The sequence below is a fragment of the Oryctolagus cuniculus genome, chromosome 16 (genome assembly GCF_051225735.1).
Source record: "Oryctolagus cuniculus isolate XC-2025 breed Fujian yellow rabbit chromosome 16, ASM5122573v1, whole genome shotgun sequence".
In the NCBI taxonomy this organism is placed as follows: Eukaryota; Metazoa; Chordata; class Mammalia; order Lagomorpha; family Leporidae; genus Oryctolagus; species Oryctolagus cuniculus.
In genome coordinates this window covers 19,755,699-19,780,676 of record NC_142882.1, presented here as the reverse complement: position 1 = coordinate 19,780,676, position 24,978 = coordinate 19,755,699, and the positions used below count along the sequence as shown (strand labels likewise).

The 24,978-nt window shown below is 65.8% G+C and overlaps 1 protein-coding gene across 4 annotated transcripts in view; it reads left to right on the top strand.

Annotated features, from left to right (window-relative positions):
• Positions 1-4,252: 4,252 nt before the first annotated feature.
• Positions 4,253-24,978, top strand: part of CRTC1 (CREB regulated transcription coactivator 1) — a 51,692-nt gene continuing 30,966 nt past the window's right edge. For 2 of the 4 annotated variants that reach the window (XM_070059024.2, XM_070059025.2), the window contains exon 1: positions 4,254-4,478. In XM_070059024.2, the coding sequence (XP_069915125.1) occupies positions 4,353-4,478 (126 nt within the window). In that variant the 5' untranslated portion in view covers positions 4,254-4,352. Of the gene's footprint in view, positions 4,479-24,978 lie in introns of all 4 variants that reach the window. The other 2 variants (XM_070059023.2, XM_070059026.2) reach the window with 2 other exon arrangements.

The window sequence follows — 24,978 nt, the reverse complement described above, 5'->3', positions numbered from 1 at the left end:
ATTCAACTGAACCGTTCTTGGCAGTGCCTTTGGCCGGGGTTCTTTGGGATCTGGGCGCGTTTCCCAGCCGTGGCCAGCACGCCCTTGTGAGGGGTCGGGCATTTCTGGACGAGGGAGAGGCCCAGGGGTGGGGAGGGGGGCGCGGGGGAGGGCCCTTTCCCCCCTTGCTGCTTCCTGCAGGGGGGACTCGATGCCAGGAGCTTCTGCAGCCATCTTGTGGCCATGAGGAGCAAGTTAAGACAGCCAGAGAGATGCCCCTCGCTTCCCAGACGGCCAGAATCCAAGGGCCGCTGTGGCCTGACAGCAGCAGTCAGATACTGTGACACTTATAACCCGACAGAATTACAAACGTGAGGGGGGGGGGGCATCCCACATCTTACCTAAGTCAGGGTTTTCTATTTGTAAGCAATGAAAAAAAAAAAGATCCTGGCTGATGGACAGCGAGGTGGGTGCTGGGGTCTGGGAGCTCCCACGAGCTGCAGGCTGGCTGGAAGACGAGGCTCGGGGGGCACCAGGGAACCCAGATAGCTCCTGGGCTCTGCCACCCGCCCTGGAGAGCAGCAGCCCCCTCCCCCCTTCTTTGTGTCGGGAGCTCCTGACCACACACGTCCTACGCCTGGGAACCCGGGCTGCACGACAGAGAACCCCGGTGGACCCGACCGCGACGGCCATGGGGGCTCCGATCCAGCTGTCACCCGTCCTCCCGCGACCCCTCTCGTCCCAGAGCTGCAGAGAGAGGGGGAGAGAGAGAGAGCGAGCGCTGGGCTCCCTTCGGGTCTCCCACGCGGGTGCAGGGTCCCCAGCACGTGGGCCATCACCTGCTGCTTTCCCAGGCGCATCAGCAGGGAGCTGGATGGGAAGTGGAGCAGCCGGGACTCGAACCGGCGCCCCTGTGGGATGCCCGCGCTGCAGGCAGAGGCTTAGGCTACAAAGCCACAGCGCAGAACCACCAGGTGCCACGGCGTTCGTCCACCCGACTCCGGCGGAGCCCCAGACCAGGGTGTGAGGCCATCTCTTCCATCTGCAATGGAAATTGGCAAAGTCACGTGGCCCGGGGGGGGGGGGACGCAGGGACGGATGGGCCCCCGGGGCTGAGGGTGCTCCAACATGGGCCACCGTGCGCTGGGGACCGGCTCCCCACGCTTGGCTGGGGGCCCGTTGCTGGGGCTGCAGCCGTCCCTCCCGCTTGTGCCGCTACTGCCCCCTAGAGGTCAACGGGGGACAGGTCTTTGTGTGTGTCCCGTGTGGGCCTGGGAGGAGAGGCCACAGGCATGTGGGTGGCCCTGGGCGGGCTGCCGCAGGTGTCCCCCGGTGCGGACGGCGCGGAGGCAGGAGCTAGGCTGTTGGCCGTCCCCCCGCACGCTCTCCCGCCTGTGCCACCGTCTGCCCCGCGCTCAAGCTGGGCTTGGCAGGATGAGGACCCCGGTCCTCCTCCGACCTCAGCTCACCCCATGGCAGGCAGGGGGGCCACGGCTGCAGTCCCGGCTCCCGTTGGGTCCTGGCCTCTGGCTGTGTGAGGAGACCCAGCTCTCGTCTACCCTTTAAAACCTCTGCCCAGCAGGGCCGGCGCTGGGGCTCATGTGGGTTAAGCCTCTACCTGCAGAGCGCCGGTTCGAGTCCCGGCTGCTCCACTTCCGATCCAGCTCTCTGCTGTGGCCTGGGAAGGCAGTGGAGGATGGCCCAAGTGTTGGGCCCCTGCCCCGGCGAGGGAGACCCGGATGGAGCTCTTGGCTCCTGGCTTTGGGTGGGTGTGGCTCTGGCCATTGTGGCCATTTGGGGAGTGAACCAATGAATGGGCTCTCTCTCTCTGTCTCTCTCTCCTCTCTCTGTCTCTCTCCTCTCTGTCTCTCTCTGTGTGTGTGTCTGTGCATTTCAAATAATTAACTACGTTGTTAGAAGGAGGAGAAACCCCAGCTCTCCATCAGGACGGGGTCTGGAAGCTAGAGCCGGGTCCCGGGTGCTTGGTTCACGGCTCGGCTCCAAGTGGCCCTGGTCCGCGGCCCGCGGAGCCCATATAAGGAAGAACGAGGAGGCGCAGCTCAGAAACCAGCTTCGCCTCCGGGCCCGAGTGTCTGGGGCGAGGCGGGCGCCGGGCTGAGTGCTCTCCACGCCTTATCTGCTCCATCTGCCGCGGCAGCCAGCGCCGCTCCCATGGTCTCGCGGCTGGGAGACTGAACCGCTCAGGGGTTAGAATTTTTTTTTTTTTTTTTTTAATGTAACCTGTTGGCAAGAGGCTGTCGGCGGACGAACGCTTTGGTGGGGAGAGTGCATTCCTGGGAGGGGGACCAGCCTGTGCAAAGGCCCTGGGACAGCGCTGCAGCCCGGCTGGAGCCTGGCAGGGAACAGTGGGACCCAGGCAGGAGGAAGCGCCCCCTACTGGAGGTAGCAGGTAGTGTTTCATGAGGTGTGTCCGTGGTACAGGTCCTTCCACTCCCGGACACACAGCTCCATGGCATCACGGCTGCCCAGAGAGTGTCCGGAGCTGGCTGAACCTGGGGAATCGGTGGACTTTCTGGAGGAGGGGACGTTCGAGGTGGGTTTTGAGGGATGAGTAGGAGTTGCCCAGGCAGGACAGGAATTCATTCAACAAGCACCTGCTGATCTCCCCATCCGCACCTGGTCTTGTGTGTTAGCTCTGGGGCCCGGAGTGGCAGAGGAGCCCCCGGGTGCTCAGAGACGTCAAAGGATAATGGTCGTGAGTGAGGGCACACAGCTCCCACCGTGCTGCCCTGCTGTGAGTGGGGGGTGAGCGCGTGCGCTGAGCTCACGCAGCCGGGACCCCAGCAGCAGTGGGGGGCCCTGCCGCGGGGTGCTGCTGGACCGGCGCTGCGGCGTAGCTGGTATAGTGGCTGCCTGCAGTGCCGGCATCCCATAGGGGTGCCAGTTCGAGTCTCGGCTGCTCCACTTCCCATCCAGCTCTCTGCTGTGGCCTGGGAAGGCAGTGGAGGATGGCCCAAGTCCTTGGGCCCCTGCACCTGCGTGGGAGACCTGGAAGAAGCTCCTGGCTCCTGGCTTCGGATCAGCACAGCTCTGGCCATTGTGGCCATCTGGGGAGTGAACCAGCGGATGGAGGACCTCTCTCTCTGTGTCTCTCTCTCTCTCTGTAACTCTGCCTTTGAAATAAATAAATAAATAAATTTAAAAGATGAGACGGTGGAGGAGAGCGACCCAGGCAAAGATGTGGGCGTGGAAACTTCTGGAAGACTGGAATGCCGGCTGCTGAGGGCAGGGGTCCGCGGGCCCCTGGGGAGGGGGGACCTGCCCCCTAAGTTCGATGTGAGCCTGAGATTGGCCCAGGACCACGAAGAGCACGCGTGGCTTCCATACAGGGAGAAGAGGCCGGGAGGCACAGGACCGGGCGCTGCCCCAGCCCCCGGGCCACTGCCCCCTGTCCAGCCCCGCGGCCGACACCAGGCCGGCGGCTTCCTCTGACCCACGGCCAGGGTTGGGGGCGGGTCCAGTTTCAGGCCGGCTGCGGGCGGCACATGGCGGGCACGGCGCCCTGCGGGCATCTGGGGGCCCCCCGCACCCCATCTCCCCCCGTGTCCGGAAGCTGGCTCTGGGCAGGTGTAAGCGAGCGAGTGGGGGGGCCGGGCATTTGCCGGGTCCACAGATCCCGGTGTGGGGCGGGGAGGCGCCGAGCTCCGCCCACTGCACCCCCTTGAGGCCCGGGGGGGCTCCCCTGGCTCTGGGGCGGGCCTCGCCGGGAGCTCCTGCTGCCCCCTATTCCTCCGTGACCCCTCGGGGTCGGAGGTGAGAACCAGCCGGCCCCACGCCTGACCTCCAGAAGCTTCCAGGCACTGGGACACCCACACCCCACCTTCAGGGGCCTGGGAAAAGGCCACAGCAGCCAGGGCTGGGCCAGCCTGGAGCCACGCGCCAGGAGCCAGGCGCTCCGACCCGGGCTCCCGGGGACCCCAGCACTGGAGCCACTGTTCCCCGCCTCTGCCCAGCTGTCCTTGGTATACAGCAGGTGCTCAACGCATGCACGGGAGGCCAACACCTTGGACCCGCACCATCACCAGGCATCCGCTAGGTAGCGGGCCCGGCGGGGGACTCACTGCGCCTGCGCGGAGGCTCCCACTCGCGCGCCCCTGCCCTCCTGGCGCTCCGAGCGCGCCTCCCGGGCGCGCGCATGCGCCTTCGCCCCCGCGCCTCGCGCCGGCTGCGCTGCGCCTGCGCCGCGCTCCCGACCGCGGCCGCGCCTGCGTCCTGCGCGCCGCCCGCGGGCCCGAGCGGCGCCTGCGCGGTGGTGCCGGCGGGTGGGGGGGCGAGGAGGCGGAGGAGGAGGAGGAGGAGGAGGAGGCGGCGGCGGTGGCGGCGGCGGCGGCGGCGGCGGCGGCGGCGAGAAGATGGCGACTTCGAACAATCCGCGGAAATTCAGCGAGAAGATCGCGCTGCACAACCAGAAGCAGGCAGAGGAGACGGCGGCCTTCGAGGAGGTCATGAAAGACCTGAGCCTGACGCGGGCCGCGCGGGTGAGGGGGGCTGCCGGGCACCGACCCCGCGGGCCGAGGGAGGGAGGGGCGCGCGCACGCGGCGGGGGCGCGCGCGGGGGCGGGGCCGCCGGCCCGGGGTGGAGGGCCAGGTGTCCCCCAGGCTCCGGGCGCCGTGGGCGGGACGGGGGCCCCCACATCCTCCGTAGCTGAGGGGCACAGGTGTCCCCGCCCCCTCGCCACCTGGACAGGCCAGGTGTGCGCGCCTCGCCGCCCCCGTGAGGGCACGGGTGCCCCCGCACCGTCGCCGCCCGGGGGGCGAGGGGGCCGCTGCCGGCAGGGAGCAGGTGCCGGGGCGTCGCTGGGACCGGCGCGGGGGGCCGGCGCCAGCCAGGTGCTGCATCCCGCCCGGTACCTGGCTGCAGCCGAGCGCTCCCGCGGCGCCGCCTCCCTGGGTGCTGGGGGCAGGAGCAGGTGTCCCTGCTGGCAGACCTCCGTGGGGCCGCCTGGGGTCGGGGGCCCGAGGGGCCGGGTCCTGGGGCTGGGCCTCCCGGTGGGCGGGGGACCGCTGGCCACACGCGGGGATCGGGCGGGCGGCCCAGGGGTGCTCGGGTGTGTCCCGTGAGCTGGCTGCTGGGGCTGGGGGCCCAGCTGTCCCCTGTGGCCCTGCTCCGGCCAGGGGCCTGGGGTCTCCGCTTCTTTCGCTGTCCAGCGTATGGAGCAAGACCTGGCTCCCGGGGCAGGGAGGCGACCCGAGGTGGGGGATCTCCGCGGGGCCTGGGGGGGCGCAGGTGTGGGTGGGAGCTGCAGGCACCCCGCCCCTCCCGCCGGGGCGTGACCCCAGGCCTGACCTCCCGACTGACCCCACGCCCCCACCCCGGTCCCGACGGACCCCCGGTCCCGGCGTTTTGTGATTGGTCGCGGGTCCGAGCCGGGGCTGCGACCTCAGGGTTAGGGTGCGCATGTTCCTGGCGGCCACGGCTGCTGCCGACCAAGAGGCTGCTGGCGAATGAATGAATGAGTGACCGAATGAATGAATGAATGAAGGAACGTGTGCCCCGGGCCGGGGCTCCCGGCGGGACCTGTGCGCCCCCTGGCTGGCCGGCAGGCCGTGTCGGGTGTTGGCAGCCTGACCGGAAGCGAGCGAGGGGCCACGCGCGGTTCGTGGTCCGGTCCCTGCGTGGGCTGGGCCTGGGCGGTCGTGGAAGGAGGTCTCTGTGAGGGCCTGAGCCCGGGCGGCTGCGTCCCGTGTCCGATGCCTGGCTTTGGGGCCCCAGCTCTGCCGCCCCGGCTTCCTGGGAGGCCGCGGTGACGGCTCCAGGACCCGAGCCCCTGCCGCCCACACGGGGGACCCAGGCGGAGCTCCGGGCTCCTGGCTTCGGCCGTCCCGGCCCGGCCCCAGCTGCTGCGGGCACTTGGGGAGTGAACCCGCAGATGGGCCACCTCCCTCCCTCTCTCTCCCTCTCTCTCTCTCTGCCTGTCAAATAAGATTAAAAAAATAAAATAGCAACTTCATTAAGATCTCGTTCACTTACGTCGTCTGTTTATTTAAAGGGTACAGTTCTATGTCTTTGTTTTTGATTTCTTACATGAAAGGCAGAGTTGAGAGAGAGAGAGAGGGGGAGAGGGAGAGGGAGAGGGAGAGGGAGAGGTCCTCCATCCGCTGGGTCACTCCCCAAATGGCCGGTCCTCCATCTGCTGGGTCACTCCCCAAACGGCCGCAGCGGCCGGGGCTGGGCCAGGCGAAGCCAGGAGCTCCATCCGGGTCTCCCACGCAGGTGCAGGGGCCCCAGGGCTCGGCCATCGCTGCTGCTTTCCCAGGCCACAGCAGGGAGCGGGACCGGAAGTGGAGCGGCCGGGACTCGAACCTGCGTCCCCGGAAGCCGCTGCGGCACAGCGCGGCCCCTGTACGCGGTCTGTCGATGTCAGGTTCTCCGGTCCCTCCGTGCCGTAGCAGGTGCCGGGCCTCAGCCCTTGTCCTGGCTGAGTAGTACTCCGCCGATGGCCGCGTCTGGCCCTGGGCCCCCTCCCCTCGCCCCGTGGCCTTCCTGTAACCTGATCCCGGCCATGGGCGGAGCCAACAGATGGTGAATCTTTAGGCCCAGAGGGTTCTCGCCTGGGCGGTGACTGCCCCCAGAGGACTCTGGGCCATCCTGTCATGACCCGAGGATGCCAAAACATAGCATCTGTTTGTTTATTTATTTGTTGGAGAGAGAGACCGAGCGCTCCCGTCCCTTCCCAGGTGGAAGCCGGGAGCCAGGAGCTCGGAGCAGGTCTCCCGCGTGGGTGGCGGGGGCCCAAGCGCTCGAGCCCTGGTCCCCTGCTGCCTCCAGGGTGGGCATCAGCAGGGAGCAGCGCTGGGATTCGAACCCGGGCCCTCCCATGTGGGAGGCGGGCTTCCCCAGCAGCGTCCAAGTGGCTGCGGCCCCCGCAGCCCCCTGCCGGCGTCTTATGAGTGAAGGTCAGGGACACCGCCCGGCGCCGCGTGACCTCGCACAGGGCCCGGCCGTGGCTGGCAGCCGTGGCCGGCGCTGGGAAGCCTTGGGTCCGAGGAGGGCGGGGAGGTGGGAGCGCTGCCCTTCGTGGGTCGCTCCAGTGTCCTGCGTGGCTGTGCCGCTCGGCTGTCTCGGACCAGGTGGGCCAGCACCTCCCCCCACCGGCTGTGGCAGGTGCACCCGTACCGCCGGGGGCAGGCTGCCCTGCCTTGGGGGCTGCGGCCGTGGCTCCTGCCTCCCCCCACGCTAGACACCAGGGGTTCCTGTGCACCTGCAGACAGGTGAGGTGTGGCTCAGGCTGCAGCTGCACCTGTCCCGTGAGTGCCAGAGGCCGGCACGTGTGTGTGCACATGTGAGTGTGGATGGCTCCCTGGTGGTGAGGGGCACACCTGACCAGCCAGGTGAGCAGGTCCCAGGCTGGGGACAGGGGGCTCTGGGCCGTGGCTGGGGCTGCATGGGTGCGACTTCAGGGGAGTGCAGAGCCCGGAGCGGGCCCGCGAGCCTGTTCCCGCCCTGTCGGGAGTGCGGTGATGCTGTGCTGTGTGACTTTGGGCAGCCTCCTTAACCTCTCTGGGCCTCAGATGCTGGGTCTGCAAAGCTGACAGCTTGTACGCTCCACCCCGTGGCCGTTCTCGTGGCCCGGCTTGGCGCAGGCACTGTGTTGGGCAGGGGTGAGGGCCATGTTCTGGGGGAACCAGTGAGGATTTGGGGGGGCAGGAGCAGATGCTCTGGGAGGGTGACACGAGCTGGGGCAGAAGCCACGCCCTGTGCCAGGTGTAGCGAGGGCCGCGAGGCGGAGCCCCCTGCCGGAGCTGGGCAGAGGGCCCCAGGTCCCGGCAGGGCGGGCGCAGAGGCCGGAGGACTTGTGAGTTTAGGATGGGTGGGGGTGGGGAGGAGAGGGGAGGCGCGAGGGGCCGTGGGACCCTTCCCTCGTAAGGCGGCGGTGTGCACTGGGCCCCGGCACCCATGGGGTCGGCGAGCGGAGCTGCGCGGCTGGGAGCGTCCGGGAACGCGCAGGTTAAACCCCGCCCCCTCCTACGGAAGGGGCAGTGGGGTCTTCCAGGGGAGGCTCCGAGGGGCTACTCCATTCGTCCCCTGTTCCGTGGCTTCTGGCGCGTCCCCAGCTGTGGAGCCGTCGCCTGTCAACCTGAGGACCCCCTCGCCCCCGGCAGCGTTCCCTCCCCCCAGCCCCTGGCACCCACTATCTGCTTCCTGTCGCCGCGGTTGGCCTGTTCTGGACCTTTCGTATAAATAGAATTACACACCATGTGGCCTTCTGTGTCTGGCTTCTCTCACTCGGCGTCAGGGCCCAGGGCTCGCCCCCGTTGTCACCGGCACCCAAGCCTCACCCCTAACGTAGGCTGTCCCCCCAGGTGGGCGCCAGCGGCTGTTCGCAGGTGTGCGGCCCCGGGGTGTTCTGTGGTGCGGGCCGCCTCATGTGGGTCCATCCATTCGTGCATCGCTGGGCGCTCGGGGCCGCTTCCTGGCTGTGGCGACCCACGCTGCCGTGGTCGCCTGTGTCCACGTTATTGCGTGGACGTGGCCTCGCATCTCCTGCGTCCCCCGGGGTGTGTGCTGAGTGGGGTCTCTGCTCACTTGGTCCCCCGTGTGCCTCGGCTGGGCGTGGGGCAGGCGTGGGGCGAGCGGCTGCCCCTGGGTGTCCAGGAGGAAGCTCAGAACGAGGCACTGGCCTGGGGCTCCGGGCTGGGGGCTGTGCACGTGGCTGACCCTGGAGCACCACCTGGGCCGGGAAGGGTTCCAGGCCGAGCGGCGCGCCGTGGCCAGGGCTCAGGGAACCGGCCGCAGGCGTGGCGCAGTGGCGGCTCCGGTTCGCCCAGCGCGTGCCGCCCCCGGTCCTGGCCCTCGGTCCAGCGTTGGCTCCAGTGGCCTCTGCGCCGGCTGCTTGTGCTGTCTGGTGCCATCTGCAGCCATCTCTGAGCTGCCGGGTGAGCCGCCCTTGCCGCCGCCTCCCACACCCTCACCCTGCGCCCCCAGCCCGGGCTGCAAACCCTGCCGCTGGCTCGACCCCACCCCCGCCCGTGACCGGACCTCGCAGATGTAATGACCTTGCTCCTCGAGTTAAGGTGGCCCTAAACCTGGTGGAGGCGTCTGTAGAAAGAGGAGCCGGCAGGGACACGGAGGGGGCGAGGCGGAGGCAGAGACCGGCGTGACGTGGCCGGGGTGAGCAGGCAAGCCCCTGGAGCCTCGGGCGGGAGCCTGGCTCTGTGCGGAGCTGGGAGGGGCAGACTTCGGTGGTCTTACCCTGCTCTGTTGGTGGTCCCTGTGACAGCGGCCGCGGGACCCCCAGCCTGCAGCGCCCGGGAGGTGCCTGGGGAGTGAATCAGCCAATGGGAGGTCTCTCTCTGTGCCTGTCTTTCCGGTCAATAAGGAGCAGTACACAGGCTAGCCCCTTAACTCCGAAAAAAGGCTTATTTGTTTATTTGAAAGTTCATCAGAGAGAGAGAGAGAGGGAGAGAGATCTTCTGTTTGTTTAATTCAGAGCCCAGATGCCCACAGCGGCCAGGGTTGGCCAGGCTGAAGCCAGGAGCCAGGAGCTCCATCCGGGTCTCCCATGCGGGTGCAGGGGCCCAAGCACTTGGGCCATCTCCTGCTGCTTTCCCAGGCCACCGCACGGAGCTGGGTCGGAAGCGGAACAGCCAGGACTTGAACTGTTGCTCCTAGGAGGTGCCGGTGTCGCAGGTGGCAGGTCAACCCTCAGGCCCCAACCTCAGCCCCCCGTTACATTTTTAAAAACATGTTTTATTTGAAAATCAGAGAGAGAGAGAGAGAGAGAGCGAGTGCGCTTCTACGCACGGCTTCGTGCTCCAAATGTCCACAGCCGCTGGGGCGGGGCTGGGCTGGGCTGGAGCCAGGAGCTCCATCCACGTCTCCCACGTGGGTGCAGGGGTCACCTGCGGCCTCCCGGCCATCAGCAGGAAGCCGGGACACCAGCCCAGACGCCGCCAATCGCTCGCCCCCACACTAGAACCTTCTGTGAGACTCCGTTTCCCAAGCTGCCCCCGCTTCCCTGGGACCTGGGCCTGGGAATCAGCATTTGCTGCCATCAGCACCGTGGTGGTGGGGGCTGCTGTGGGATGCTGTCGAGAGAGAGAGAGAGAGAGAGAGAGAGAGGGAGGGAGGTGTCTTCCACCCGCTGGTCCTCTTCCCCGGTGGCCGCAATGGCCCACACTGAAACCAGGAGCTTCTTCCTGGTCTCCCATGGGGTGCAGGGCCCAAGCACTTGGGCCATCCTCCACTGCCTTCCCAGGCCACAGCAGAGAGCTGGACCGGAAGTGGAACCGCCTTCTACATGGGATGCTGGCGGTGGCTTTACTGGCTGCGGCTCCAACGCCGACCAGCCCCGCGTGTTAGCGTTTTTGTGTGTGTGGCCTGCGCTGCTTCTCGCCACGAAGGCCGTGGCCGTTGGATCTGGACCCAGCCGAGGACTGTGCCCTCCGTGGCCCGCACAGAGCACGCTTCTCGGTCAAGCTGGCCCGGTTGCTGACGGAGGTGTGGTCTCCAGGGAGCTCCTGCGCGGTTTCGGGCGCCTCCCTCACGGGACCTCACGGGTGTCTGCGGGCCGTCCCGTTCCCCGTGGGGCTGAGAGCCGCACCGCGTCTTTGGCGAGGGTGTTAAGATTTTTACTGATTTTGAAAGTCAGCGTTACAGGGAGGGAGGGAGAGAGAGCAAGCCTGTGCTCCATCCGCTGGTTCACTCCCTCGATGGCCATGACAGCCGGGGCTGGGAGCTCCATCCGGGTCTCCCCCGAGGGTGGCAGGGGCCCAGGGCCCTCGTCATCACCGCTGCCTCCCGGGTGCGCCAGAGCTGGGACCCAAGCTCAGGCTGTGGCTCCTGAGCGGCGTCTTAGTGGTTGCGCCGAGAGGCCCCCCCACCCCGCCAGCTTCCTCACTTTCTTGGCCATGACCCACAGTTCCACGTGTTTTTCGTGGACCCTGATGCCTGCCAACAAACACGCGCTCAAAAGCAGTTTGTCCCAGAGCCCCGCCCTTACTGTGTGTGGCACCCTGTGGTCCTTTCCGTCCTGTCTGTAAAAAAGGCTGAACCAGTATCTTAACCCACGATCCCAGGGCTCAGCAAACCGTGACTGTTTGTGTAAATAAAGTTTTATTAGAACAGGGCCACATCCATGCATTCACACATTGCCTGTGGCTGCTCTCATGGGACGTGGGCAGACTTCAGTCTTGTGATAGTTACCATCTCCTTCACGGAGAGAATTTTTTTTTTTTTAAGATTTATTTATTTACTTGAAAGGCAGAGTTACAAAGAGGTAAAGAGAGAGAGAGAGAGAGGTCTTCCATCGCTGGTTCAGTGACCAAATAGCGAAAACAGCTGGAGCTGCGCCAATCCGAAGCCAGGAGCCAGGAGCTCCATCCGGGTCTCCCACGCAGCTGTAGGGGCCCTAGGACTTGGGCCATCCTCCACTGCTTTCCCAGCCCACAGCAGAGAGCTGGATCAGAAGTGGAGCAGCCGGGACTTGAACCATTGTCCAGATGGGATGCCGGCACTGCAGGCGGCAGCTTTACCCGCTGTGCCCCAGCGCCGGCCCTCACAGAAGGAATTTGCCGGCCCCCGGGCTTACAGTCTCGTCCTCTCTTTGAGACCCACTGACCTAGATTGGAGGGAGGATGTGGCAGTGGGCAGGTCTGTCCTCACCCAGGCCCGTGCCTGGAGTCGCTGGTTGTCCCTCCAGTCTGGGAGGTCTTCCTCCCCATCGGCCTCCCTCAGGTCAGATCCCTGCCGTGCCTACCGGGCTGTGCCAGGGTCCGTGCCGGGCCAGAGCCGAAAGCTGAGTGCTGGCCGTTCTCTGCGTGGGGCTGTGCGAGACCCGTTGGAGAGGCCAGCCCAGGTGCTACCCTGTGGACATCAGGGGTGGGGTCTGGCCTGGGGTGAGGCTGTCCCGGGCATGGTGCCAAGGGAGTGTCCATCAGGAGCTGTGCATCGGGGTGCCTGCTTAGGGCGCCCTCGTCCCGTATCCGAGTGCCTGGGTTGGAATCCCAGCTCCCTGCTAGTGCACGCCCTCAGGTCCCTGCCACCCACGGGGGGAGCCGGGTTCAGCCTGGCCCAGCCCCAGCGATTGTGGGCGTTTGGGGAGGGGCTGTGTCTGTCTGTCTGTCTCTCTGCCTCATAAATCCAGCAGTGGGCATTGGCGTGTGGCTTAGGACCGGCCCTGGGGTGTGGAGTCCTGGCCCTGCTTCAGATCCGGCTTCCTGCCGGCCTCCCGCTCAGAGTGCACGCATCCTGGGCACTGGCGGGTGGTGGCGCGAGTCCCCGGGGGTCCCTGCCTGCCGTGTGGGAGATCCCCATGGAGTTCCAGGCTCCTGGCTTCGGTGCACAGGCCCCCAACCCCAGAGCACCTTCAGCCGCGGTTGGGAAACCCCTTGGTGGGTGTGCAGGTGAGGAGACTGGGCAGAGACCCCGCCCGGCCGCACGAGGTGCCAGCCTCCAGGGGCATGACCACGGCCCTGGGCTGCCGAGGGCGGCCTCCTTGTGTTACAGGGGGAAGATGCAGGCCCAGAGAGTGGCCGTAACCGAGCGGCCAGTGCCTGTATCACGCAGCCAGCCGGGCAGGGCGGGGCTGGGTGTGCTGGAAGGGGCTCTGGGCGCTCAGGCTGTGTGAGGGGAGAGGCTGAGAGGGAGGCCAGGCCTGCTCTGGGTGATGGGGAGCTACGGAAGGCTCCATCAGGAGGGCGCGTGAGTGCCAGCGGGGCCGAGAGTGGGCGGAGCCCTGTGTCTGCTCCCTGGACGGGAAGGGGTCTCTGGCCTGCCCCCCTTGCACAGGTGGGAACTCGGGGTTCGAGAGCTCACTCAGCCTCAGGTGCGGGGTCTGGAGCAGGCTCTGAGTGCGTCCATCGCTGAGCCTCTGTTCTTTGGCTGCCGGATGTCAGTGGCTGGCCCTCGGTTCTGTGAGCCTGGGACCCCTGGTGCACGCGGACCTGCCTGTGTGTCCCGGAGCCCCCTGCCGCGCGGCGGGGCGTGCCGCAGCCTGGGAGTCCCCCTGCTGGGGAGGGGGCTGTCAGGCTGCAGCGTGGGAACCAGAGGCGACAGGTGGGGGCCGCAGGAGCTGTGGGGGGCGGCGGGTGGAGCAGCCCCACCGACTTGGAGCTGGGACGCTCTGACCCCTTCCCCATCCCTGCCCTGGCCCTGCCAGGTGCGGCCGGATGGGGGTCCAGGTGCGCAAACAAGGAAGTCCCGGCGTGCCTCCAGGGCCAAGGCCGGGAGAGAGTCAATATTTATTGTTTGCCCAGTAGACACAGACCTGGGCTGGGCCTCCTCCTTGGGGTTCTCCCATGGGCATGGAGGGGGCGCACTGGGGGGGCTCTGCAGCCAGCGGCACCTTGAGCCCCCTGGGGTGCCCAGCCCCGGCTGTGCTGCCAGCCCCCGCCTGCTCCCTGCTCTCCCCGGGACGGCCCCTCTGGGCTCTGCGTCCTCTGGTGAGCCGGGGTCCCCAGGGGTCGCTGCCCCATCAGATGGAGGGGAAACGTGGGCGTGGGTTGGGAGGGAGCCTGCCGCTCAGGTACGCACCGTGAGCCTGTGAGCTCGATGCCGTTAAAACCTGGAGGCGGGGGGGGGGGCATTGGGCAGGTGCCTGGTGGGTGCAGCAGTGCCCGGGCCAGCACACCGTAGGCTCTGTTTAGATTCCCAGATACCTTCAGCCAAGCTTTTGGCCAAGAAAAGCCAGGAGCTTAGAATCCCAGCCGGCTCTCCCCGTGGGTGGGAGGGCCCCAGGCGCTGGAGCCCTGGACTGGAGGGACCTGGGTGCTGGAGCCCTAGACGGGAGGGCCCCGGGCGCTGGAGCCCTGGACGGGAGGGACTCCTGGATGGGAGGGCCCCGGGCGCTGGATCCCTAGACGGGAGGGACCCGGGCGCTGGAGCCCTGGATGGGAGGGCCCCGGGCGCTGGAGCCCTAGACGGGAGGGCCCCGGGCGCTGGAGCCCTGGATGGGAGGGACCCGGGCGCTGGAGCCCTAGACGGGAGGGCCCCGGGCGCTGGAGCCCTGGATGGGAGGGACCCGGGCGCTGGAGCCCTGGATGGGAGGGCCCCGGGCGCTGGAGCCCTGGATGGGAGGGCCCCGGGCGCTGGAGCCCTAGACGGGAGGGCCCCGGGCGCTGGAGCCCTGGATGGGAGGGACCTGGGCGCTGGAGCCCTAGACGGGAGGGACCTGGGCGCTGGAGCCCTGGATGGGAGGGACCTGGGCGCTGGAGCCCTCCCTGCCGCCTCGCAGCGAGCTGGGGTGGGAGGCTGAGCAGACGGGACCCCGGCCCAGCTCTGGCACAGGAGGTAGGCATCCCAAGCGGTGCTTTCGCCACGCCGGACGCCTGCCCACCCCACAGGTGCGCTTATTCAAGCCGGCCAGTTCCTCGCCCCGCGGTCTGGCTTCCCCTCTCCAGTCCCAGGAGCCCGCGCAGGGCCCTGCTCCCAACCCAGAACCTGTCCTAGGTGCTAAGGGGCCCCGGGGCCCAGAGTAGCTTGAGGTCCCCGGTGCTCCGAGCCGCCCTGCCGTGGCTGGTTTGGCTTCAGAAAGGCCATTGCTTTAGTATTGATTGAGCACCTGCTGTGTGCCAGGCCTGAGGATGCTGCACAGAACAGGCGGATGGAGACCCCGCCCCCCTGGGGTGCACAGACGCCGCCCCAGCAGCCGGGGCGGAAGGACGGGGTGCGGCCCCTCTTGAGCGGAGGGAGACGCCTGGGGGAGGCCTCCCGTGGGAAGAGCCTGGCCGGGCCCAGGGCAGCAGGCGCTGCGGGCTCCCTGCGGCTGGGCGCTCGGGAAGTGTTTTGAGCAGGGCAGGGACCTGAGCTTCAGGTTCAGCAAAGATCCCTGTGGCTGCCGCGTGGGGACAGGCCTGGGGGCAGCAGAAGCCCCTGAGACAGGGTGGGCCCCGGGGCTTGGCAGGGACGCTGGCGTGGTGCCAAGGCGGCCCCCGACGCCGACGCGGATGGCTGCCGTGCTCGTCTGCGCCCGTTCCCCGGAGGAGCGAGGAGCGTCCGGCCCTCCGGTTCCGAGACCACCTTGGACCTGGGCGCCAGGCTGCGGCTGAGGCCTCCCGGGAACCGCCCCTCCCCTTCCTGCCGTCGCGAAGCGCTCTCAGCCTTGCCCTCCCCTGTTTTTTAGTAGAAACATTTTAGCAATATTTTTAAACAGGGAAGGAAATCATTTCCGTTTCAGATCTTGCATTGAGATGGAAAACAGCAACACCAAAGCCCTCGCCTTCCCCTGCGCCTCTGGCACAGCTCACCTGGGTGCAGAGGGCGGGCGGGCGGCCGGGTGCCTGCCAGCTGGTCCCTGGCCGGGAAACCTCGGGCGGAAGTGTGCGCGGAGCCAGGCAAGGCGCCCGGGGCTGGCTCTGCAGGGCCGGCCCTCTGGCTGGGGGCCGGGAGAGGCGAGGCGTGTCTGCAGGGCAAAGCCAGCCGACCTGGCCACCTTCCCAGGCAGCCCCTCCCCTTCCGTATTGAGGTCAAGTTCACTGCGCCCTGTGAGTCCCTCTGCTTCCATCCCGTTCGGTGGCTGTGGGTGGGAGCGGCCGTGGCATCATCGCAGGACACACGCACAGACCCCGAGGGTGGCTGACCGCCCTGGGAGCGTCCAGGTTTGCCCACGGGCAGCCGCGGCCTCTGGCCTCTGCCCGAAAGGCGATGTGGATGCCCGCCACCAACCGAGGGGAGCCCCGAGGGTGGGCGGAGAGGGAGCCGCTGGTTCCCCAGGATCTCGGCGGGTGTCCCACGCGTCCTGACCGCTGTGCTGCGTCCACCAAGCTGCTGTCAGACTTAGGAGAAGCGGGGCCGTGAGTCCCCGCGGCCTCGCACCTGGCTCCCTTCACCTTGCACGTGGCGCGGGACCGGGGCGCCGTGGTCGCACGGGGACTCGCGCTGCGCAGGTCTGTGAGCCCAGCTCCAGGCTGTGCCCTCTTCTCCCCTCATGAACCCCCTTCCCCTGGCCCAGGCTCTCAGGTTGCGCTCTGCTGCCGCGGGACCTGGGCTCCCCGCTCCCCCGCGGCTCCTCCGCGCCTCGTCCGTGGCCCTCGCCCTCTTGCTGACCGCAGGTCAGGGCGCCGTGGTTCCCAGCCGCGGGGCTGAGGTTGCGCCTTTCTGGTGGGAACACCGCAGGACATGGTGCTTGTTTGCTTTTGTTATTTCCTCTATTAAAAAAAAATTTACTGGGGCGGCGCCATGGCTCATTTGCCTAATCCTCCTCCTGTGGCGCCAGCATCCCATATAGGCACCAGGTTCTAGTCCCGGTTGCCCCTCTTCCAGGCCAGCTCTCTGCTGTGGCCCGGGAGGGCAGTGGAGGATGGCCCAAGTGCTTGGGCCCTGCACCTGCATGGGAGACCAGGAGAAGCACTTGGCTCCTGACTTTGGATTGGTGCAGTGCGTCAGCCGTAGCGGCCATTTGGGGGGTGAACCAACGGAAGGAAGACCTTTCTCTCTGTCTCTCCCTCTCACTGTCTGTAACGCTACCTGTCAAATAAATAAAATAAATATTTAAAAAAAAATTACTTTTATTTGAGAGGCAGCAAGAAAGGAAGAGAGACAGAGAAAGGTACTCCATCCTCTGGTTCATTCCCCAGATGGTCTCAGTGATCCAAAGCCAGGAGCCAGGAGCTCCATCCAGGTCTCCCATGGGGTGCAGGGCCCAAGGACTTGGGCCATCCTCCACTGCCCTCCTGGGCCACAGCAGGGAGCTGGCCTGGAAGTGGAGCCGCCGGGACTGGAATTGGCGCCTGTATGGGATGCCCGCACTGCAGGTGGCGGCTTTACCTGCTACGCCACAGCACCGGCTCCTTCCAGGCCTTTTCCCGGGCGCGTTAGCTGGGAGCTGGATCGGAAGTGGAGCAGGCAGGACTCGAACCAGCACCAGCTCCCACAGCTCCCCCGTCTGAATGGGACGACTCCAGGGACCCCTGGAGGTGGAGTCACACGGTGTGGGGTCTGTGTGCCTCTGCTCACTCCTGTCCGAGGCTGGCCACCTCCTATCGTGTCTGCCGGGTGCTCCCCGCGTGGCCACGGGGGCCGTGGAGAGCAGGGCCACGGGGCGTGCTGGCGTCCCCATGCCTGTGTGAGCCCCCGCGTGAAGGTTTTTATTCCTTGTAGACCCAGAAGTGGAGACTGTTGGGTCATGTGCTGATTGTTCCTGTTTATTTTTTTTTTAAAGATTTCATTTATTTGGGAGAGTGAGAGAGAGGGAGAGGCAGACCTGGGTCACCTCCCAAATGCCAGCGACAACCGAGATTAGGCCAGGCTGAAGCCGGCAGCCAGGAGCTGCATCCGGGTCTCCCGCGTGGGGGGCAGGGGCCCGAGGACGTGGGCCGTCGCTGCTGCCTCCCAGGCGCCTTAGCAGGAAGCTGGATTGGGAGTGGGGAATAGGCGGCAGGTGCTCCAGGTGCGGCGTGGCCTCTCAGGAGGTGAGCGCGGTGCCCGCCCCTCGAGCGACTCCTGCGGACCCGTCTCCGTGTTCTGCGGCTGCCCGGCTTCCTCATCAGCGCTTGCTGTATGCTGAGTGTTTGTGTCTTTTCAGCTCCTGAAAAGGCAGAGAGAGAGGTCTTCCATCTGCGGTTCCCTCCCCAAATGCCCACACAGCCAGAGCTGGGCCAGGAGCTCCATCCGGGTCTCCCGCGTGGGTGGCAGGGGCCCGAGGACGTGGGCCGTCCCCTGTGCCTCCTCCCAGGATCTCCGTAAGCAGGGAGCTGTTTGGGAGTCAGATCTGGGACTCTGGCTGCTGCTTTGGCTGAGCAGACTAAGCCTCTGCTGCGGCGCCAGCATCCCACATGGGCACCGGTTCTAGTCCCGGCTGCTCCACTTCTGATCCAGCTCTCTGCTGTGGCCGGGGAAAGCAGTGGAGGATGGCCCAAGTGCTTCGGCCCCTGCACCCGCGTGGGAGACCCGGATGGAGCTCCTGGCTCCTGGCTTCGGATCGCTGCAGCTCTGGCCGTTGTGGCCATGTGGGGAGTGAACCAGCGGATGGAAGACCGACCGACCGACCTCCCTCTCTCTCTCTCTCTCTCTCTCTCTCTCTCTCTTTCTCTCTCTCCACCTTTCAAATTAAAAACAGCGTTGGGACTCGAATGAGGCCCTCTGAGGCCAGACGCGGGTGTCCCGAGTGGCGGCCTAACCGCGGTCAGATGCTGCTCGCCGTGGGTCAGCCGTCTGTGTGTCAAGGCGCGTGCGCGTCCCCTCTGTATCCCTGGCGCTCGTGCCCGCGCACTGCGTGATGTGCGAGTCTCTCCTCCCGTCCGGGGGAGAGGGGCCGTTTCTCTCCGTCGCTGGTGTCCTTTGATGCACAAGTGTTTTTGATTTTGACGACGTCCAACTTATATAGATTTTTTCCTTTTGTTGCCTGCGCTTTCGGTATCAGAGCCAAGAGAGCATTGCCAAGGCTGGGGTTCTATGCTTTTCCTGTTTTCTCCTAAGAGTTTTAGACTTCTAGTTATATATAGTTCTGTTTTTATAGTTAATATTTATTTTATCTTTCAGAAACATTTTTATTTTATTTGAAAGGCAGAGAGGGAGGGAGAGAGGGGGAGAGGGAGAATATCTTCCTTCCACTGGGTCACTCCCCAAATGACCACAATGGCCAGGGCTGGGCCAGGCCGAAGCCAGGAGCCAAGAGCGCCATCGGGTCTCCCACGCGGGTGCAGGGGCTGGACCGCTGGCACGTCACTGCGGCCTCCCAGGGTGCGCGTTTGCAGGAAGCTGGAATCAGAAGCCAAGGAGGGATTTGAACCCAGGCCCCCCGATGCCTGATGTGGGTGTCCCGCGTGGCGTCTTAACCACCAAGTCAAATGCCCATGCTTGTAGTTTGTTTGTTTTTTGACAGACAGAGTTAGACAGTGAGAGAGACAGAGAGAAAGGTCTTCCTTCCGTTGGTTCACCCCCCAAATGGCCACCACGGCCAGCGCACGGCGCTGATCCGAAGCCAGGAGCCAGGTGCTTATCCTGGTCTCCCATGGGGTGCAGGGCCCAAGCACTTGGGCCATCCTCCACTGCCTTCCCGGGCCACAGCAGAGAGCTGGACTGGAAGAGGAGCAGCCAGGACTAGAACCCGGTGCCCATATGGGATGCAGGTGCCACAGGCGGAGGATTAACCAAGTGAGCTATGGTGCCGGCCCATGCTTGTAGTTTGTGGTTGTGTGTGTGTGTGTGGCTGTGTGTGTGTGTGTGTGTGTGTGTGTTTAGCTTTATGGTTTTACAATTTCATCTTGAGGTCTTTGCTGCCTCCCGAGTTAGTTTTCACGCGCCGTGTGGAGTCAGGGCCACGTTCCTTCCTTGTGTACGGATGTCTGGTTTCCCTGGAGCCATTGGTTGAAAAGACTGTCCTTTCCTGGTTAAATGGTCTTTTTTTTTTTTTTTTTCATTTGAGAGGTGGCGTTACAGAGCGGGGAGGGAGGGAGGGAGGGAGGAGTCTTCTATCTGCTGGTTCACTCCCCAAGCAGCTGCAGTGGTTGGAGCTGAGCCGATCCTTACCGTCTCCACACAGGTGCAGGGGCCCCGTCATCTTCCACTGCTCCCCCAGGCCATAGCAGAGCGCTGGATGGGAAGTGGAGCAGCCGGGACTTGAACCGGCGCCCCTGTGGGAGGCTGCTGCCGCAGGTGGAAGCTTAGCCCACACAGCGCCGGCCCCTTAAGTGATCTTGATGCCCTTCTTGAAAATTATTTGCAGGGCTGGTGCTGTGGTGTAGCGGGTAAAGCGACTGCCTGCAGTGCTGGCATCCCATAGGGGCACTGGTTCAAGTCCCGGCGGTCCATTTCCGATCCAGCTCTCTGCTGTGGCCTGGGAAAGCAGTGGAAGATGGCCCAAGTCTTTGGGCCCCTGCACCCACGTGGGAGACCCAGAAGAAGTTCCTGGCTCCTGGCTTCACATCGGCACAGCTCCGGCCATCACAGCCATTTGGGGAGTGAACCAGTGGATGGAAGACCTCTCTCTCTCTCTCTCTCTCTCTCTCTCTCTCTCTTTCTGCCTCTCATATAAATAAATAAATCTTTAAAAACTTTTAAAATTAATTTATTATTTTTCAAGCATTTATTCTGTTTGAAAGCCTGAATTAGGGAAAGATCTTCCATCTGCTTGTTCCCTGCCCAAGTGGCTCCCACGGCCGGGCGGGGCCTGCCTGAAGCCAGGAGCCATGTGGGTCTCCATGTGGGCGCAGGGGCCCAGTCGCCCGGCCCCTCAGCCGCTGCCTCCCAGCACAGCAGCAGGGAGCTGGGAGGGAGCGTGCGGGAGCCAGGACTCCACCAGGCGGGGTGGGCGCCTTGACCCACGGTGCCGTGGTGCGTGCCGTCTGCCGCTGTGCAGGTAGCCAGTCACTCTGGACCACGGCCACCCCATGCTGCGCAACTCTAGCGGCTGCACCTCTGTACCTGCGCCCCCCCTTTCTCCCCTCCCCTCCCCCCCACACTTCCTGTGCCTTGGGAACCAGGATGGGCCTCTCTGTGTCTGGGAAACCACTTGTCAGCCTTTTGGTAGGGATAACGTTGGCTCTGCGGGCTGCCGTGGGTAGGAGGCGACCTGGTCGGCTTCCGGCTGGCTGACTCCTGCCTCAGTTTCCCCATCTCTAAGCTGCACCTTGGAGCCTGTGAAACCCTCTAGGTGCCTGAACTGCCCCGAGGCCCCTGGCTCACGCAGTTGGTGCTCCCAGGAGGGCTGCCTGGAGGAGGAGAGCTGGTGCAGGAGGGAGGCGGGGGGCGGGGAGGAACAGCCTGTAGAGAGGCCCAGAGTGGGCAGGCGTGGAGCAGGGCAGAGAGGGGAGGAGGTGGCTTCCAGAGGGCCTCAGGGCCAAGTGGGGAGTGGAATGTGGTCCAGAGGCCAGAGGTGGGGAGGTGGGGGGGGCGCATAGTGGGAGCGGGAGAGGCTGGGAGGGGGAGGCGGGGGCCTGGGGGGCTCAGGATCTGCTGAGGGGAGGCAGCTGCCAGGTTGGACCCCGCGGGGCCCTGGGGCTGGACATCAGGAGGGGTGTGGTGCCGGTGGCCAGCTGGGAGAGGCAGGGGTGGGGGCAGAGGAGCGAGGACGGGATGAGGACGGGAGGGGCCCAGCCGGGGCTGCCGTGGCGGAGGACGCTCTGCGAGCCACCAGGGGTGTTCTGGGAGGGGGCTGCGGGTGGCCCCTAGCGGGAGCCACGCATGGCGCACATCCCTGGGGAGGAGCCCGAGGGGACAGCAGAGCCGAGGCCGTGGCCCCGGACAGTGCGCATGGGCTGAGGCTGCTTGGCCCGCCCTCTTCCCGCTGCCGTCGGGCCTTCCCATGGACCCCTGCCCGTTGTCCCCGGCTCAGTGGCACTCAGATGCCGGCTGGGCCAGGACTGCCCCCGCCTGGCCCCGCTCCTTGTCCCCGCATTTGCCCCGCTCCGTGGACGAGTGGGCCCTGACCGTGCCTGGCGGTGGGCACCAGCTGCTGAGGCCTGCTGTCAGGAGGTTGCGTGCGCAGGTGCGGTGGGAGCTGTCCCAGGCTCACCCCTGGGGCCGTCTGCCCAGAGCCGGCCGGCGCTGGCCGAGGTGTGTCCATGCAGGGTGTGGGGGTGAGGCGGCACACCTGCCCTCAGCCCCCCGGGACCACCTGGGGAGTCTGGGCACAGCCTGGGAGCTGTGCTTCCAGACACCGGCCGCCCTGGGGACTCTTCCCTGGCAGGTGCCCGCTCGGCCATGCAGACGGCACTGGGCCCCGCCGGCCCGGAAAGCAGCGGGGTCGGGGTCCCCTCCCTGCCTTGCTGACCCCAGTGCCTGGACGCCGCTGCTCCCTCCTTGCCCGGCCCACGCCGGCCCCTGGGCCCTGTCCCTCCCAGCTGATGGAGGGCAGCTCGGATCACTCCGCCTTCAGTGTTGCCAGCGGCTTCGCGCCACACTCAGGGTGACGTTGTCCCCCTGGGCCAGGCCTCTGGGCTCCCCGGAACCCCCTCACCATGATGCTCACCCCGGCGGCCACCTCCTGCTGGGGGTGCTGGTCTCCCGCATCCCCCGGTTGGAGCCTCCCACTGAGAAACGCTGGTGCGTGGAGGTGGGCTCCCCTGTGGGCCCGCACAGCTCTGCCGAGACCTCCTGTCCTGCCGGCCACACGTGCAGGCTTTCGGGGGCTGCTGGCCACACTGAGGGGCTGGGGGTCAGCGTGCCGGGGCCGTGCCAGCCTCCAGAAGCGGGAGACGTCATCCGCTCCGGCCGGGCCCCGATGGGTAACGGGGGCGGGCAGTAGGGCTGGCGTTGGGGTTTGGGGCCGGTGAGACCTGCGTTCCCCACCTCTGTGGCCCTGGCACCGCCTCAGCTCTGCACCTTCCAGAACCCGATGGCCTGCTTCTGGGGGAATGGGGTCAGGGACTCCTCATGGGGGGGCTTCCGTCCAGGCCTCGGGTCAGGCCACGCGGCTGCCCCCCTGCAACGGGGGATGGAGCAGGAGCCCTGGGTCTGCAGCCCGCCCAGGAACCGTGGCCGGGACCCCCTCTGGGGCCCTGGGTGGGCTCCGATGCAGGGGTGGGCAGGTGGGCTCTGTGCCTCCGCTCCCTCGGGGGGTTGGGGTTTGGCTGGTAAGCGCCAGTCTGGACTCCTGGCCGTCGGTTTTCCGCGTGTCGGGAGAAGCCAGCAACTCTGATGTTTCAGTTCATTTAAAAAAGAAAAAACAAGATTGAGAAGTTGGCCAGCACTCCCCGCTTTGTTGGACGCGCTCCTCAGACCTCAGGAAGGTCACAGCTGCGGCCACCGGGTGCCGGGCTCTGGCGTGGGCCCGGCCGGCCCCAGGGTCGCTGCCGGGCAGTTCCGCCCCTTCCCGGCGGCCGTGGGAGGGGCCCTGTGGCGGCAGCCAGCCTCGTTCCCGGCGCGCACGCGGCGGCCACGGCCGCATCCCGGCCACGTGTTTGCCCGAGCTGCTGCGAACCCGGGGAGATCCTTCCTTTCCCCTTGGTAGTTTTCTTCTACCGGGGCAAAAGACACGCAGGAGTGGCCATTTAAAAAGCTTTGAAGATTTATTAGAGAGAGAGAGAGAGCTTCCATCTGCTGGTTCACTCCCCTGATGCCTCAGCAGCCGGGCCTGGGCCAGGCCGCAGCCGAGAGCCGGGAGCTCCATCAGGTCTCCCGTGGGGCTGTCGGGGGCCGACCACGAGCCACCAGCACTGCCGCTCAGGGCGCGCCTCAGCAGGAAGCTGGGTCAGAGCCAGAACCAGGCGTCAGAACCCTGGCTGGGGCCCGGCGCTGGGGCGCAGTGGATTAATACCGTGGCCTGCAGTGCCGGCATCCCATATGGGCGCTGGTTCAAGTCCTGGCTGCTCCACTTCCGACCCAGCTCTCTGCTGTGGCCTGGGAAAGCAGTGGAAGATGGCCCAGGTCCTTGGGCCCCTGCACCCGCGTGGGAGACCTGGAAGAAGCTCCTGGCTCCTGGCTTCAGATCAGCGCAGCTCTGGCCATGGTGGCCAATTGGGGAGTGACCCAGTGGATGAAGACCTCTCTCTGTCTCTCTCTCTCTCTCTCCCCCTCTTCTCTCTCTGCTTCTCTCTGTGTAACTCTTTCAAATAAATAAATAAATCTTAAAAAAAAACAAAAAGAAAAAGAAAAACAAAACAAAACAAAAAAACCCCTGACCGGAGTCTCACCTGCTAAGTCCCCACCCCCAGGTCGGCCACCTGAGAGTGATGAGCACCACTGTGTCCCGCCCCCCCCAGCGCCGCCCCCCAGCGCCCCCCCCCCTCCCATCTCTGGAGTTTTGCCTGCTTGGACGTTTCCATGGCTTCCATGGCGTCACTCACCGAGACAGAGACAGACATCTTGGATCCACTGGTCCACCCCCAACATGCCTGCAATGGCTGGGGCTGGACCAGGCCGAAGCTGGGAGCCAGGAGCTCCCTCCGGGCCCCGACATGAGTGGCAGGCCCCCAGCACTTGAACCATCACTGCCGCCTCCCAGGCGCAGTCGCAGGGAGCTGGATTGGAAGTGGAGCAGCCGGGTCTCGAACCAGCGCTCGTAGGGGGCACCAGCACTGCAGGTGGCGGCTTAACACACTTCTCCCCGGGGCCGGCCCTCATCAGGGTTTCCGGTCCATACCCAGGAGTGCAGTCCTGTGGCCGGTGGAGGAGCTGCCGAGGGCCTCCACGGTCCCTGCTGTGTCCCTGCGCGCTCACGCGGCCTCACCCTCACCCACCTCCCCGCCCCCTTCATCCTGGCGTGGTGCAGAGTCGTGGCCGCGGGTCCCTGCGAGCTGCACTCACTGCCGTTGTCCGGAGTCACCAGCGAGGCGTGGGCCACAGAGCGCTGGCCTGGGACAAGGCCCAGTGCACGGTTCCAGGTGCAGCGTCTGCCGACGCCGGGCACTCTCGGCGTCCGTTACGGAGTCGCCTGCGATGCCGCGTTCCGTGTCCGAGTCCCGGCCGCTCTCCTCCTGCACCAGCGATGGCCCCGGTGCTGGGGCCCCTGCCGGCCCCGTGGGAGACCCGGATGGAGCTCCTGGCTCCTGGCTTGGGGCTGGCACAGACCTGGCTGTTGGCATTTGGAGAGTGAACCAGCAGACAGAAGATTCCCGTCTCTCCCCTCTCTGTCCCTCTGCGTTCGAATAAATAGTTCATTTTATTTGATTTTTTAAAATAATGATTTATATGACAGAGTTAGAGGTAGAGCCAGAAAGAGGTCTTCCATCCGCTGGTTCACTCCCCAGATGACTGCAAAGGCCAGAGCTGAGCTGATCTGAAGCCAGGAGCCAGGAGCTTCTTCCAGGTCTCCCATGCAGGTGCAGGGGCCCAAGCACTTGGGCCATCTCCCACTGCTTTCCCGGGCCACAGCAGAGAGCTGGACTGGAAGTGGAGCAGCCGGGACTCGAACCGGCGCCCCCATGGGATGCCCACACTGGAGACTGGTGCTTTAACCCACTGCGCCACAGCGCCGGCCCCAATCAAATAAACAGTTCATTGAAAAAAGCCATCCCAAGTTAGGCCTGAGGTTTGCCGTGTTCCCATGCGGCCCCGTAGAGTTTGGAGCTCACCACAGCATGGGGTCCAGGGCTCATGTTGGCTGGGATTCTCATCCTGGTCCATCTGGAATGTTCCACGTGTGCTTGAGGAGGGAAGAG